Source organism: Populus trichocarpa, chromosome 5 (genome assembly GCF_000002775.5).
Source record: "Populus trichocarpa isolate Nisqually-1 chromosome 5, P.trichocarpa_v4.1, whole genome shotgun sequence".
Classification (NCBI taxonomy): domain Eukaryota; kingdom Viridiplantae; phylum Streptophyta; class Magnoliopsida; order Malpighiales; family Salicaceae; genus Populus; species Populus trichocarpa.
In genome coordinates this window covers 20271617-20286914 of record NC_037289.2, presented here as the reverse complement: position 1 = coordinate 20286914, position 15298 = coordinate 20271617, and the positions used below count along the sequence as shown (strand labels likewise).

At 34.3% G+C, this 15298-nt stretch overlaps 1 protein-coding gene across 1 annotated transcript; it reads right to left on the bottom strand.

Moving 5' to 3' along the window:
* Positions 1-11388: 11388 nt before the first annotated feature.
* On the bottom strand, positions 11389-13609 carry LOC7469241 (peroxidase 12). The gene is made up of 3 exons (XM_002306680.4): positions 13270-13609; positions 12961-13155; positions 11389-12239 (listed from the first exon to the last, which is right to left on the bottom strand). Exons 1-3 carry the CDS (start codon positions 13513-13515, stop codon positions 11619-11621), a joined length of 1062 nt encoding a protein of 353 aa, XP_002306716.1. The 5' UTR covers positions 13516-13609; the 3' UTR covers positions 11389-11618.
* Positions 13610-15298: the final 1689 nt, after the last annotated feature.

Here is a 15298-nt window from a genome sequence, read left to right as displayed (position 1 = left end):
GCATCATGATCCTGTATGGTGGCAGACCATGTGGTGATGTAGGGGAGGATTAAGTTGCTGTGATAATAGTATGTGTTTTATCAGGGGAATCATGAAAACCACTGGCGGTGGTGGCTGGTAGGGGCCAAGTTGTACAAGATGCCATGATCAGTGATTGGCACAAATGAGTTCAACGTGGGGGGTGAGGGCTCCACTAACCCATCAACAAAGGGGTTAGGGTAAGGGCCCCAGTAGAGGGCATTTAGGCTTTACAGAGCATGCTGGTTTAGTAGTGTTATAACTTGTATTTTAAAGTATTTTTTTTATTAGAAAATATATTAAAAATATTTTTTTAATTTATTTTAAAATCAGCATATTAAAATAATATAAAAATAAAAAAAATATTTTCTTTCAAAAATATTTTTCAAACAAAAACAAAACTCATGTGTTTGGCATGTGTTTGGTAAGGAAGCAAGACGAGGCCCAAACACAAAAGTGTTTTACTCAGCTAAACGGTCAGTTCTAGTCAGGGTATTCGGTAATGCAATGTTTTTCAATTAAAAACATGTCAGAAAAATATTTTTATTTTTATTTATTTTAATACATTAAAATTATAAAAAAAAATACTTAGAAAACAAAATTTTTAATATTTTTAAAAATATTGTTTTAAAAAAAAAACTAATTAAGAAACATTACCAACCACATATAACTATTAGCCAACCTTGCCTTTATAAAAGCAATGGGAGTCACCTTCCACTTTATGCTAATGTTTGGGGCTCAGTGCTTTGTGGGCCATTGTTGTTATGGGAACATTATCTTTAGGATTCCACTTTATAAACAATCTTTTGTATTATATATATATTGAAGAGTAGCTTGAGTTGAATTAACCAAAAAAACCTCGTTATATGAATTAAATAAAAAGTTGTGGGGGGGGGGGGGGGGGGGGGGCCTTCCGTCAGCTAGTAAAATTATACTTAAATGCAATGCAATGAACTGGACCCAGCCAAGGTGGAAGGCCGTGGGCCCAATATCTGACAGCCTAAGCCCAGTGTGAAAATTATACTCAAATGCAATGAGCTTGGTTGTGCTCCACTGCCAGGCGCTAACTTCCATTGAACCTGCTCTCTTCGAGAGAAGTAAAAGAGGAGTCAATAAATAGATAACCGATATCGTGGCTAAGTGGACTTTTTTTTACCCATGGAATCTTTGACGAGGCTGTTTGTAATTTGCATGTAGCGCTTACCAGGAAGAAAGGGTCGACAAGAGGAAGGCACGATATTTTGCTAAAGGCACTTTGTTTTCGAACCTCAACTCAATGGCCAGCCGAAAAGAATCCGAGCATAATGGCATATACTTAGCCAATCCGAGCCAAAATCTTCAACTCTCACGGTTCGGGGCATTCAAACATGAATCAATAAAGTAAGCATTTTTCATGCAGAAAGTTGTACAAGTAGAACCTTGACTGGTTCCAAGTGTTTCCACCATCGGAAACACCATGATCACATTTGAGGCATGAGAAGCGTTTTGCCCCTGGCATGCCATCCCGAAAGAACCTTCGATGATGACTAATAGTTCTAGGTTACTAAAACATTAATGGCTGTGAAATTACAAAATATTATCATAATATTCCCCACCCAAGCTCTTGCATTCGATTTTTTCAATGAAAATTCTCTTGGGCAAGTTCTATGTATGTCGATCCGGTCGTTTTGATGGGTTGAAAAAAATAGTCTCCGACATTTTCCATTTCCACGTAACTGCTGTAGTTTCTAGAGACAAATCATTTTTACAGAGAAAAGATTGCCGTGTAATGCTTTCAATCTTCTTCTTTTATTTACTACTAGTATCTTTCACACGAAAACTTCTTTAGTATTTACAGCTCCACCTTGCTTATTTCTTACTGTTAAAATAATTAAGATGAGACACAAAAAGGAGGCTAGAATTCTAAATAATTTGTATATTATGAGTACTTAGTCTTAATCTAAATACAAATAAAGTATATATAGGTTAAATTGAAAGTACTATTTTATCCTTAATAAATAAGACTACATAAATATTATTTAACATCTCCCCTCAAACTCACGATGCGGCAGCTACAAGCATCGAGAGTTTGCCAACCAGAAAACGAAAACGAGAGATGGAATGCACTTTGATAAAGAAATCTGCAATCTGCAAGGAAGAAGGAACAAAAGGCAAAACAATGGTGCTATGCTTGAGATGATGACGAGTAAGATGACAATCGATCTCAATGTGCTTAGTTCGCTCATGAAAAACCGAGTTGTGAGCAATCTGAATGGAACTCTAGTTGTCACAACACATAGGAGTAGGATGAGAAAAGGAAACTCTCATATCAGCAAGTAACCAACGTAACCAAACAATCTCTTTGGTAGTAGATGTCATGGCACGATATTCTGCTTCGGTGGAAGATTGAGAAACAATATATTTTTTCTTACTTTTCCAAGAAATAAGAGAATCACCTAAAAAGATACAGAACTCGGTAACAGACTTGCGATCTATATGATCACTACCATGATCAGCATCAGAGTATGCACACAACTCCAAGAAAGAGGTGGATGAAAGTAAAAGACTTTGAAAAACTGTACCCCGAAGATATCGCAAAATACGAAGAACAGTTGCCCAATGAACAGTAGTAGGAAAAGCAACAAACTAACTAACAACACGAACAACATATGCAATATCTAGACGAGTAATAGTGAGATATACCAAACTCCCAACAATAGTGCGGTATAAAGTAGGATCTATCAAAGGTAAACCATCAGAAGAAGAGTACCTTGCGTTAACCTCAATGGGAGTATCTACAATCTTATTATTAATAAGTCTAGCCCGCTCAAGAATATCTGCAACGTATTTCGACTGAGAAAGAAGGTAACCTCTAGGAGAGTATGCTACCTCCATACCCAAGAAATATCGAAGATAACCCAAATCCTTCATTTCAAATCGTCTAGCCAAATCTGTCTTCAAAATTGAAATGTCATCAACATCATCACCAATAATAATCATGTCATCAACATATAAAGACAGGATGATACGACCTACATCAGTGCACTTAATAAAAAAAGCAGAATCATGACTGCTAGAAACAAAGCCAAGAGATGAGATCACAATACATATTTCTCAAACCAAGCACGGGGTGCTTGTTTGAGACCATATAATGCTTCATTAAGCTTACAAACATATCCAAAGTCATGTGAAATACCAGGAGGGGGTGCCATATAAACTTCTTCTTGAAGATCTCCATTCAAGAAGGCATTTTTAACATCAAGCTGAGAAATATGCCACTGACAAATCGAAGCTACGGCAATAAGAGTACGAATAGTAGTCATTTTTGCAACTAGAGCAAATGTCTCTTCATAGTCCATACCATACTGTTGAGAGTATCCTTTTGTAACCAGCCTAGCTTTGTATCACTCAATAGACCCATCAGAATTAGTCTTGATCTTATACACCCAATGACAACCAACAACACTCTTACCAGGAGGTAGAGGAATCAGATCCCAAGTATCTGTCTTATGCAAAGCAGAAAGTTCATTGGAAGGCTTAGTGTTCTAAGTTGAGACAGTAGAATCAAGCTTGGAAGTCTGGCAGTCAGTCACAATCAAATGCTCATAGACCACCTCAGGGTTATAAACCACCACACCATAATACTGCAGCAGTAGCTTCCCCAGGCTCTATTACCGATCTCAATACTTTGGCTGAGCAATTTTAGAAGTTTCTCGCCTTACAGCCATAAGCAATGTCCGCTTTTTATTGGGATCGGTAATAGAGCCTGGGGAAGCTACTGCTGCAGTATTATTGTGTGGTGGTTTATAACCCTGAGGTGGTCTATGAGCATTAGATTGTGACTGACTGCCAGACTTCCAAGCTTAATTTTGTTGTCTCAACTTAGGACACTAAGCCTTCCAATGACCTTTCTACTTATAGAAACTGCACTTATCGAAGCCAACCCTTGTATAAGGCTTGTTCTGATGATTAAAGAATGATTTAGAAGGTACTACTAGTACAGAAGGATTTGAGGCAGAAAGAATTTCCTTTTCAGAATAAGACTGAAGACGTATTTCTTCAGCCAATAACTCACTGACAACAGAGTCAACAGAAGGCAGTGGAGAACGATGCAGAATTGAACCTCTAAGTCCTTCGAAATCACTACGAAGTGCTGTTAAAAACTGTATCAATCGTTGCTGCTCTCTACGCTCAATATAGGTACCACATGCCTTTAATTCTGCCGATTCTGTAAGAACCAATTGATCTCAAAGATCTATCATGGCAGAATAAAACTCTTGAATACTCATATTCTTCTGATGAAGAGCTCGTATATTATTCTCTAATTGATACTGTTTTGCAAAATTTGATTCCGTGAATAACCTTTGCAGATGATCTCAAACCTCTTTTGTTGTCTCATACTTCGCCAACTGCGTACCTATCGAATTCTCAACAGAATTTTTGATCCAAGTAATTATCTTTGCATTATTTGCTTTCCATGTATCTATCAAAACAGCATCCCCCTCCTCAATATTCTTAGGTATCATATAAGTTCCACTAACATACCCCCACATCTTCTTACCCTTAAGGAAATTTTTCATTACATAACTACAATACGAATAATTCTTCCCATCCAACCTCACACTCACAGACTGAAGCGAATCATCTCTTTCAGTAGCCATAATCAACAATCACAGAGAATCAGAATGCAAAAGCAGCGAAAAAAAAAATACTAAATTGCAGAAACTGAACAGAGATTGCAGAAACTAAACAAATATCTTCTTGACAAAATACCGAAATAATTGCAGAAACTGAATGCAAATACCAAATTGCAGAAACTGAAGGGAAGATGAAATACCAAATTTTGCAGAAGCGGAAGAAAAAATCTCACTCCAAAAAATTTGGATCCGCGAAGCTGTGTTCAGGATTAAACCTCGTTTCATAAAACCAGCTCTGATACCATGTTAAAATATTAGGATGAAACACAAAAAAAAGGCTAGAATTCTGAATAATCTGTATATCATGAGTGCTTAGTCTTAACCTAAATACAAATAAAGTATATATAGGTTAAACTGAAAGTATTATTCCACCCTTAATAAATAAGACTACATACCACCACTTTAGTTAATAAATCTTGGATACTACTTCAGGCAATCAAATTAATTTGATAACAACATAACAAAATATACTAAAAATTAGTATAACACGATCTAGTTAGAATCAGTTATGAAAAAATAGAACAAAAAACTAATTATGGATTTGTAAAAGAATCTCGTGGTTATGAAAATTGAATGATGTCTTGTAAAGATGAGTTTTGGACGTGTACAAATTAAATTATTAATTGTTTTTGCTGCTGTTATTGTTATAAAATTGAGTGTTTTTTTTTTTTTGTTCAATGATGAAAAAAATTAAAATGTTTGTTGTTGAACTAGGAAAATATCAATTGAAATCAGCTATATTTTATTATTCCCGAATAATCGATAGTATCTTCACTTATGTTTTAATTCTTGAAATAAAAATTAATTTACGGGGTTTTTTTTTCTAAAGATAAATGAAGATGTCAATTTAGTGGGCCAATTCAAGGAAGAAACCGAAGAGAACTGCTATATCACGGGCCTTGGGTTTTAGGAGATATAGAGAAGGCCCGTAGCAATAAAAACCTAGTGGACATGGGATGACTGTTCGGCGGCCCGTATAATGTCTATCTGTCGCCGACCTGATATGGGCCGATCAATGAAGAGCCCAAATACAAGGCAAGTGTTTCCCTTCTAGCGACATCCATATTCGGCGCCTCATCTTAGTAGCTGAATCTCACATCAGATAGGCCCCCAGTTGGTCGGCTGCCTATTGTCAACATTAGTGGACTTGTAAATACCAACTTGGTTTCCAAGAATTCTTCACAAAAAAAAAAATTCCAATCGAGCTCATAAAAATCTATTAGCTACATTCCAAGTCAAGGTTGCTATACACATATATTCTTAAAAGTAGCTTAATATGATCCACCGTGTTTTAAATTATTATTATTATATAGTTTATTTAATTCAAAACTTATGGTGAAGGTTATAATAGGTTTATAGTTTATTGAATTTTAGTAATAGGATGTCGACGAATTGATCATTTGTGTTTTGTGAGAGCAGATATATATATATAACCCTGAAGCTGATGCTTCATGTGGGTTTTTTTTCTTTTATTTAACTCTTAATCTTAATTCTTATTTTTAAATTGAATACTTAAAATTAAATAACATATAAATAATATATATATAAATAATAAACTAATATTGAATAAAAATGTAAAAACTAAGTAAAAAAAATCTCTAATCTACCTGCATAAATATTACATAAAGTACTTTATTCTTACATAAGAAAATACTAAAATTTATCTAAAGGTGAGACAAAAATAGAAAAATCAATTAAACCGAGAAAATTAAAAAAATTAAACTGAGAAAAAAAAACCAAATTAATCAATTATAAAGTTTCAATTTTAAAAATATGAAAGCGATTGAACCGAACCAAGCTGAATTGGTTCAACCAACATTAAACCCTATTGTAAAAGGCTAACATGTATAAAAGAAAAACTATAAACCTTAAGTTGCCCTCTCTCCAAATAGAGTCTGAAGATGATTCTGGAATAGTAGGATTTGAGGTAGAAGAAATTTTAGTTAATCATGAAGTACTTGAAATTTTAAAGTGGTAAGAGAAGTGTTGTCAAATTCAGATTTCAAAGTGGAAAATAGCAGTTTAGATGAAGGAGTATTAGATTTGCGAGCAATAGATTTAATTCTCTTTTCTTTTATAGAGGGACAAGAAATTAGAGATATAGGAGATGATTGGGTCAGAGAAGGCTTCATAATAGTCTTAACTCCAGACCTTCTTGTTCTTTTACAACCTTGAATGGGCAATTCAGGAGTAAGAGTATTGGTAGGAGCGAACTCAATCAAAGTAATAGAAGCTTTTTATTTCTTACTCTTAGTTGTCAACATAACTTTTTGATTAGTGAAGAATGCCTTAAAATTGGCAACAACTTTTATAAGATATTTCTTGATAAAATTCATATCCCAAATAGGAATCTATCAAAGCTAAAAACTTATTGTAGCCATAAGCATAAATCTGGTGCAAGAAAAAATATAAAATCAAGAAATGATATTGACATACCCTGTAATACCTCAATTACATCCTAAACCTTGGCATTGACTCTGCTATGTAAAGGAGAGTTAATATGATTATGGAGAAATATGAAAAGGGGGGCTAACAAAGATTAAATTGTCTAGCGGCCAAGTTAGGATAATAGCTTTCAACTTTGATGGCTCCAAAAACAAAATAAAAATAAGCCTATATGTTAGGACTTCCACCCAATACTTAAAAGTCTCCCCGGACAAAGCCACTCTTAAAGTGCAAAATTAATAACAAAAAAGACCATATTTCTTGATATAAAAAGAGCTCCAATTATGAGAGAATCTTTCCAAAGAAATCATTTTATAAATAACAATAAAGAAATTGAGTGAATTTAGAAGAGACATGACAAAACTAGGGCTGAACATTTCCGATTCGGTCTAGTTTTGAACCAAAATAAACAATCAAACCGAATTTTTTTTAAAACTTTTTGAACCAAATCGAATCAAAAATCAGTTCAAACCAATTAATTTCAGTTCGGTTCGGTTTGGTTTTTTCCCTTCCAAACCGGTTCAAACCGAAATTATTCTAACTTGTTCACAATCCCAAAAAAATCCCTACGTCAAAGAAGGCAATTAAAAATCTTCCTTGTTTGAGCATTTTGATGCTCTATGCCTAAACCGCCCATAATTAAAACAAAAGCCTCCAAATCCAAAGCTTCTGCTACGCACAATAAAGAAAAGATGTCATGTTTGTTGGCTGAAACTTGTATGAACAAATATGTTCAAACCCTCAGTCACACAAGCCAGCAAAAGATAATAAACACAACAGGGGAAAAAAGGGGGGGGAATGAAATGAAAAAAAATTCACCACTTGGCACTTGCCCATATCATGCATGCACCCCATAAAGCCTGTAACTTTAGGTTTACAGAGAATAAAGAGAGGGGAGAAAAATCAAAGCCAAAGAGAGTAAAAGGAAGGGAGAAAAATCAAAGCAGAGACTAGAGAGTAAAGGGAGAAAAATCAAAGCAAAGAGTAAAGGGTGAGATATGCAGAGAAGGGAGTAAAGTGAGAGTAAAGGGAGGGAGGGATAGGTAGAGAAGGGGGGGCTGATGGCTGAATGTGATTTTAGGGTTAGAAAACATTATATTTATACTTGCTTTTTTTTTAAGTGTTGGCTGGTTGAACCAGTTCGGTTAGATGAATTTTAGGGATTATCACTAGTTTAGATGAATTTTAACGAAGCACAATAAGTACCTTAGTGATGAAAAATAAGAAATAGTGCAGTTTACCATAGATAAAATATTTTAGGATAATTTCTAATTTATTTTTTTTTTTTGCATAATCAGTCTCTTATCTAAAACTCTAAAAGATAGGTTAGGGTTTTTTAGTTACCATAAACTAAGTGGCGATTTTTCCTTATTCATTTCTACACCCTAATTTGCCACGATATCCCCTGCGACACTTATATACTAGGAAAAACATCTTAAAAAAAGCTGAAAAAATTAAAGTTCTTGACTAAATTGAAAAAAATAATTTAATTAACTAGGAAAGCATGGAAAATCTCAAATAGTAAGTTCTAGGCTTTTAATGGCTATGAAATTTTAACATTGTAGGAAACAAGGTCTCTAAAATTTCCTAGCAAAATTTTAGCTTATTCCAACATTCGAATTGAGATTTATATTTATTATCTTAAACTTATGCTTTTAACCAAAATCTCCTACATCATATTGAAAAAATATATAATCATGGCTAATAAAATTTAGCAAATAACTATTTAATTATTTTTAAAACTATAAAGATTAATTAATTAATTCTGATAAATTTCATGAAATAAGTTATAAATAACTCAAATCCTAATTACATTTTCATCACTATATAGTTCAAAAGAGTTTAGCACTTTTTATATTTATGATTGGTATAACCGAATGATAGTTAATGGTTCAAAAGGCTTGGTTGATAATTCAGTAGCTCGCTCACAATAGCACTAAAAAATTGAAATCGTACGTTGGGCCTTACACGACCGCATTAAAAGAGTGTTTGTTTAAGAGGTTGCGTCTGTGTTTTGTCTAAAACGTAGATGCAACCTGTTTGGTAAAGTAAAAACCATAATTTACTGTTCATGGGTCCCACAGTTTTTTTACGTTTCAAACGCAGGGAAAGAGAAGCAAGAAAATGTTGCTTCTTCCACACTGTTGATGAAATTAATTAGCATGAACAGTGTTCACGCTACACTGTTCATAAATGAATTAATTAGCATGAACAGTATAGCATGCTACACTATTCCGGTCGAACCAGTTCCGACCGGATCGGATCCAGTCCAAAGCTCAAAATGCATTGAACCGGGTCTGACCCAGTAAAATAAAAAATAAAAAATATTTTTTATTTTTTAATTGTGTTTTATTCGAAAAACTAGTGTTTAACATTATTCAATGACACTACATAAATTAGACAGAGATCGTTTGATGATATAGCATTTGCAAAATTTGATCGCAATCCCAATTTAGTTCCTGATTATATTTTACCTGATGTTGTTGCGCGCTTAAAAAACCAAAAAAACTGTAGTCCTCGTCGGATGTATTTCATACATGATAGAATTGTAGATAGTTTAATGGAACAATGAAAAATATTTTATATAAAGTATTATTTATTTCATGATGTAATAACAATAGTTAAATCTACAATATTTAAATTAAAAACCATCAATATTAATATATATATTTTAAAATTATTTTATAACTTTAATTTTGAAAACATTATTAACCAAACACATTAAACTACTTTTTGTTCAACCTCAATTCTAACCACAGTTTTAATTAACCAAACATACATAAATACCAAATTAACCTCAACTAAAAGTATTTTTATAAAACAGTTTTTTTCAAATTACAACCACAATCACAACCACAACAGCTACCACAATATCAAACACACTATAAAAAAACTTCGGCAATGGTGAACTTTAATGGATCTATTGCAAAAGAAAAAAAACGAAAAGGTTTTAGAGGTGGCTTACGAAATAAGGATCTGAAGGATATGTGTTTTTTAGTGATGTTCAAAAAATTTCCATGTGGCTATCAAAATTCCGGTTGGATAAAAAAAGAAGAAAAAAACGATTTATGAACGGTGGCTCATGGAAGAAGATGATGGATGCCATGAACTTGGAGTGGCGGACAAAAACTTTCTTCACCGGTGCTCGAGGCGGCTCATAAATAGTTTGTGAGGTGTATGCTTGAGAAAAGGTTGGCAAGAGAAAAAAAACGAAGAGGGGAAGAGTCCGAGATGGTTTTCCGGTCATCTGTTTAAGGTATGTTCATCGTGTACAATGTAATATGCTCATGCCCAAACATGATAAACGAAGTGTAGTGGTACGCTTCGTTTTGGATAAATCAATTGCAAAGGTTAATCATTTGTTAAAAGTAGAATTTTCCAATAGAAATGTGGGAAGATCCTGGGCGTATCTCAAGTTATGCATTGCCAATTTTTCACCATGGCAGGTGCCTTGTTCACGAGGAACCGAGTGCCTTGAAGTCACCGCTCACCAAATTTATTGATTTTTGTATTGAGTTGTTTCCGTCGCTGACGAGATTTTTTGTTTTTTTTTGTTTTATCCACTCCTAAGAAAGGCAGAAGGGCCCATGTGACTATGAATGGATAGACTTGTTATTTTTATTTTATTTTTGAGGATTATCTAATTGTTTTTAATCCTATAAGTATTGATTACTTAATTCTGATAAACTATAAGAATTAAATTATTGTTATCTTGAAAACCATTTACCTTTGACTGGTAGTTTAATAGGATCGGGTACCTTCTAGCCCTGGGATTGGAGCAGTACAGCTGTGGTCATTGTGATATGGCTTGTACCAATGGAGGAGGTTACATGACATGTGGTGCACTTGAGAAGCACATTGTGACTTTGGAATAAAAATAAATCGATGGGTTCTTTTTACGTGGTGTAGCTATTTTTGTATATGTGGGAGTGTTTGAAAGAAAAATAAGTTCTTGTAAGTGAACTTTGAGGGAAAGATTGAGAGATTTTTAATCTGTAATTTATTGAGTTTCTTGATAGATTAGTTTAAGTGTTTTTTTGGTGTGCATGAGATTTGAGGCTTTGAGTTTGAGTTTTGACTCTTATATCTTATATTTGACGGGATCTTGATCTATATATCTCCATTAACAAACAATTTAAGCTTGATATATCACATGGTGTGCCGCATCTTGTAACTAAACACCGACGATCTTGAAGACACAGCACGATGTACTACCGCTCTTGATGGGAAGAGGAACACAAATCACAGATTTCTTAAGAAATATCTTGTATATAAACAGCTACTTGTTCAAACCACGAAAAGTTATTTTGACAGAGCCAGCTTCCAACTAGTTATTCAAACTTCAATTTTACAGAGCAGTCAACTAGTATTATTCTACTAAGAAAAAGCGACGCAATTGAGAAACAACAAGAAGTAACCCGTAGCTAGACAAGTGCCAACTAGTGGAGCTTGGATGTACAGAATATAGAGATTAGGTATCTATCTCAATTCGGACTTTGTCTCCAAATCCTCTTCCACCTCGGACACCAAATAGCTGTTGTCTGAATTTCTCACCGAACAATTGGCACGAATCTCTCCTTGGTTGCCTGTCAATACGCTAAGCTGTGACATTTTGATCATTGCAACCACGAACTTCTCAAAGAACAAAGCTTCATCTTCAGCAAAGCTTGTGACGATGCCCCTTGTCTTCTTGTACGAGTACAGGTCTTGGTCTGAGGTAAACAGGCCTTGGCGGTTCACGAGATCAACATAGTACTTATTGTCAAATTTATTAGGGGACCTGATATCTAGCACAGTGGTGTTGGTAGAGCTATTTGTAGGGCAAATTCCCTTGAGATCCTCAGCAAAGGTTTTCTCCATCGTGGGATCTTGGGTTGGATAGAGGCGCTCGGTGAAAGAGCCACAGTGACCTATACCAATGGTGTGACCACCAGACAGGGCTACCACGTCGGTGGCATCGAGATTCTTGGCGGCGAGAGATCTGAGAATTGTGCTCGCATTTGCAGTGGGTGGTGGCAGGTTGGCTAACGTTGCATTTTGCGTTGCAAAGTTGAGACCATCTCGCCTCCCCAAGGGGACATCATATTCAGGGCCACCTGACTGCAATAGAGAAAATTCACACAAGAAAACGAAGGATAAGGTTTTGTGTTGACTAGGAAAATTTATTCCTTGCACATGGTTTCACATTAATCATGCTCATGCATGCATTTGGCCGATCGAGCGTAAGACATAGTACTGATGGATATTGTCGCCAATTTGGAATTTTTAAATTTAAAAAGGGAGACTTATTATACGTTTACTTTTTATAATGACCGCCAAAAGTCTCCCAAGTCAGCCAACCACCCCATACGGTAAATGAACAAATTATTAATGTTCTTGTCATAAACTGTAATTAAAATTTAAAGAAAAAAACAAAACAAAGAAAACTTCTCCACCATGAATAATGCAATAGTAAAACCTAGAAACACAGTACATCACCTGGGATTTAGTAAGACGTTGAACTAGTCTACACACTTCCAAATTTTCATGGCTATAGAAGTGTGTGGTCTCGACTAAAAATCATGACCCAGTTTAAAATTAAAAATAAAATTAGCCTCCCTTTTCTATCTAGTTCATTAATTAAGTTCAGTATGCTGGACGAGTTACAAGATGATAAATGTAACAACTACTCAAATCAGATTTGCTTCCTGCGCAATCACTCAACTGGATAAAAATTGACAGACATCATAAATTTTCAGTGCTTGGATATAAATGGTATGATGTTTAACATGGTCAATGACAAAGCTTTGTACGTAATATAGAGAGTAATTCAAGTGGTTACCAGGTAAACAGAATCACGGGCAGCAATTGCGGCAATATCAGCACAAGAGACCACTCGGCCACACTCCTTGTGTATGCGCTCGCGTAGGTCGTCGATGATCTCAAATGCCTTTGGTCTCAAGGTCAGGTTGGGAGGGGCGTCCTGCTCGCTTGGACCACTCGCCGATCCATCAAGCAACACTGAGCCATCACATCCCTGTAATTTCACCGATCAAAATAAAATCATATTAATATAGCATTGTTTTTTGATACTGTTTTTTTATACCGGAAAGTCTTTGATACTGTTTTTTTATTATTATTACTTTGTTACCTGAACAAAGCAGTCGTGGAAATGGAGACGAAGCAAGCCGGCAGCTTGGCCAATATCATTCTTGAAAACTTTCTTGAGCTGTTTTCTTATAATTGATTCAGCTTTAGGACAGCTATAGTCGTAGAACGACCATGAGAGACCATTCACTACAGGAAAGGTGTCCCGTGCCTCCTTGGCACAAAAACAAGAAACTAGGAAGAGAGAAGAAATCAGAAGAAAAGTGAAGGATTTAGCAGTAATAGCCATGGTTTGGTTTCTAATGTCCTGGTTAGCTAAAGAAGGTGCTTCTTTATAGGCAATGAGAAGTCTCACGTTGTGCTAGTAGTTTGAATTGTTTATCCCCTGTTCGAAGTTTTGTAACACTCTCGAATTAATTGACTTGGGCTTTTAGACTCTTGAGAGGTAGGTTGGAAAAGTAGAAGTTCACGTGGTGGCCACATCCCATCGTGTACACACACGTATAATCTTGTTATTTGGTGTTTGAGATAGGATAATCAAAGTGTTTTTTTGGTTTAGAAAATTATTAAAATAATATTTTTATTTTTATAATTTATTTTTGATATTACCATATTAAAATAATTTAAAACAAAAAAAATCAAGAATTTTAAAAACTCCAATGAAAACGTGCGGCCAAAAACACCTTTAATCCTATTGTTATACAACTTGTGATGTTATTTGAGGTTTATAGATATTTATTGTTGTCTTGTGCTGATTTTTCAACGATTTTTTTCAAGATAAAGTTCTCAGTTTTAAGATTTATATAGACTTATTATGTTGGATTTTTTAAGTTGATTAGAAAAATAAATTGATAGAATCTGAACTCATGATGATTTTTTTGTTAAAATTAAAATATCATATAAAAAATATTTTAATTTAAAAATTTTAAATTATTAAATAAAATCTCATAATATTTTTATATTGCACAAATAAAAAAAAATTTGGAGGATAAAAATGAGGTATTATGAATATGATGGTTGAAAAAAAAAAAACAAAATCAAGTGTGAAATGGATAAAACAAAGGAAGGAGGATAACAGGAGCGTAGCATCTTGCAAACCTTCTGTCAACTTAGCACGGAAGAAAAGTTGTTCTTTTTTTTTGTCTCTTTAACCCGAACCAAAGAAGTTCATTTTATCTTTTGTCGCACGGAATTGACGTCAAACCACGCGCTATTGACAATTTCTCCCTTCTCAGATTCTTCCGACCTTATTGCCTATGTATCGGGAAGATAATATTAAAAAGGTCGACTTTTTTAAAATTGGTACTGTGTGAAAGGAAGAAAAATTGATTGAGGAAACTGTTTGCGAACAGGTATAAATTATATTCCTAAAAAATTTAAATTTATTTTTAAAAAAATTTAATATGATTTATATGTTTTGGATCATTTTGATGTGCTGATATTAAAAATAATTTTTAAAAAATAAAAAAATCATTGATGTGCATTTCGGTACAAAAAATTATTTGAAAAGCAATAATTATTACACTGCCAAACATGTTACTTAGCATACAAAATAAATTTAAGAATATTAAAATAAAATAAATTATCACCAATGATCATAGCATCCACAAATACTACCAAAAAAAAAATTGAGCCGCCTAACATTGAGTACTGCACTTTCAAAACATTACCACCAGCTATGCTACTGTGAAAAGATCTATTCCATTAATGAACGTCTATTGAGAAGACTTGTCCGTCTTGGATAATCAGTGGGTATTTTCCTTTCTAACACACTTAGCCAAAAAAAATTGCAAAATAAATCCATTCGCGTCTTTAACTTACACACATGAATAGGATTCCCGTCTTTAATTAAAACTCTAAACTACCATAACCTTAAATTAAATCCAAATACAAACCCTAAACTATATACCCTGCCCCCAAATTAACCTCAAATAAAAATCTCAAACCCTTAATCCCTAACCATAAATCCCAAAACTCAAAACTCTTAAACCCAAATCTTAAATTCATTATTCTTAACCCTAATCCCTAATCCCCAACCCCAAACTTTTAAATTCATACCACAAACCAATCAT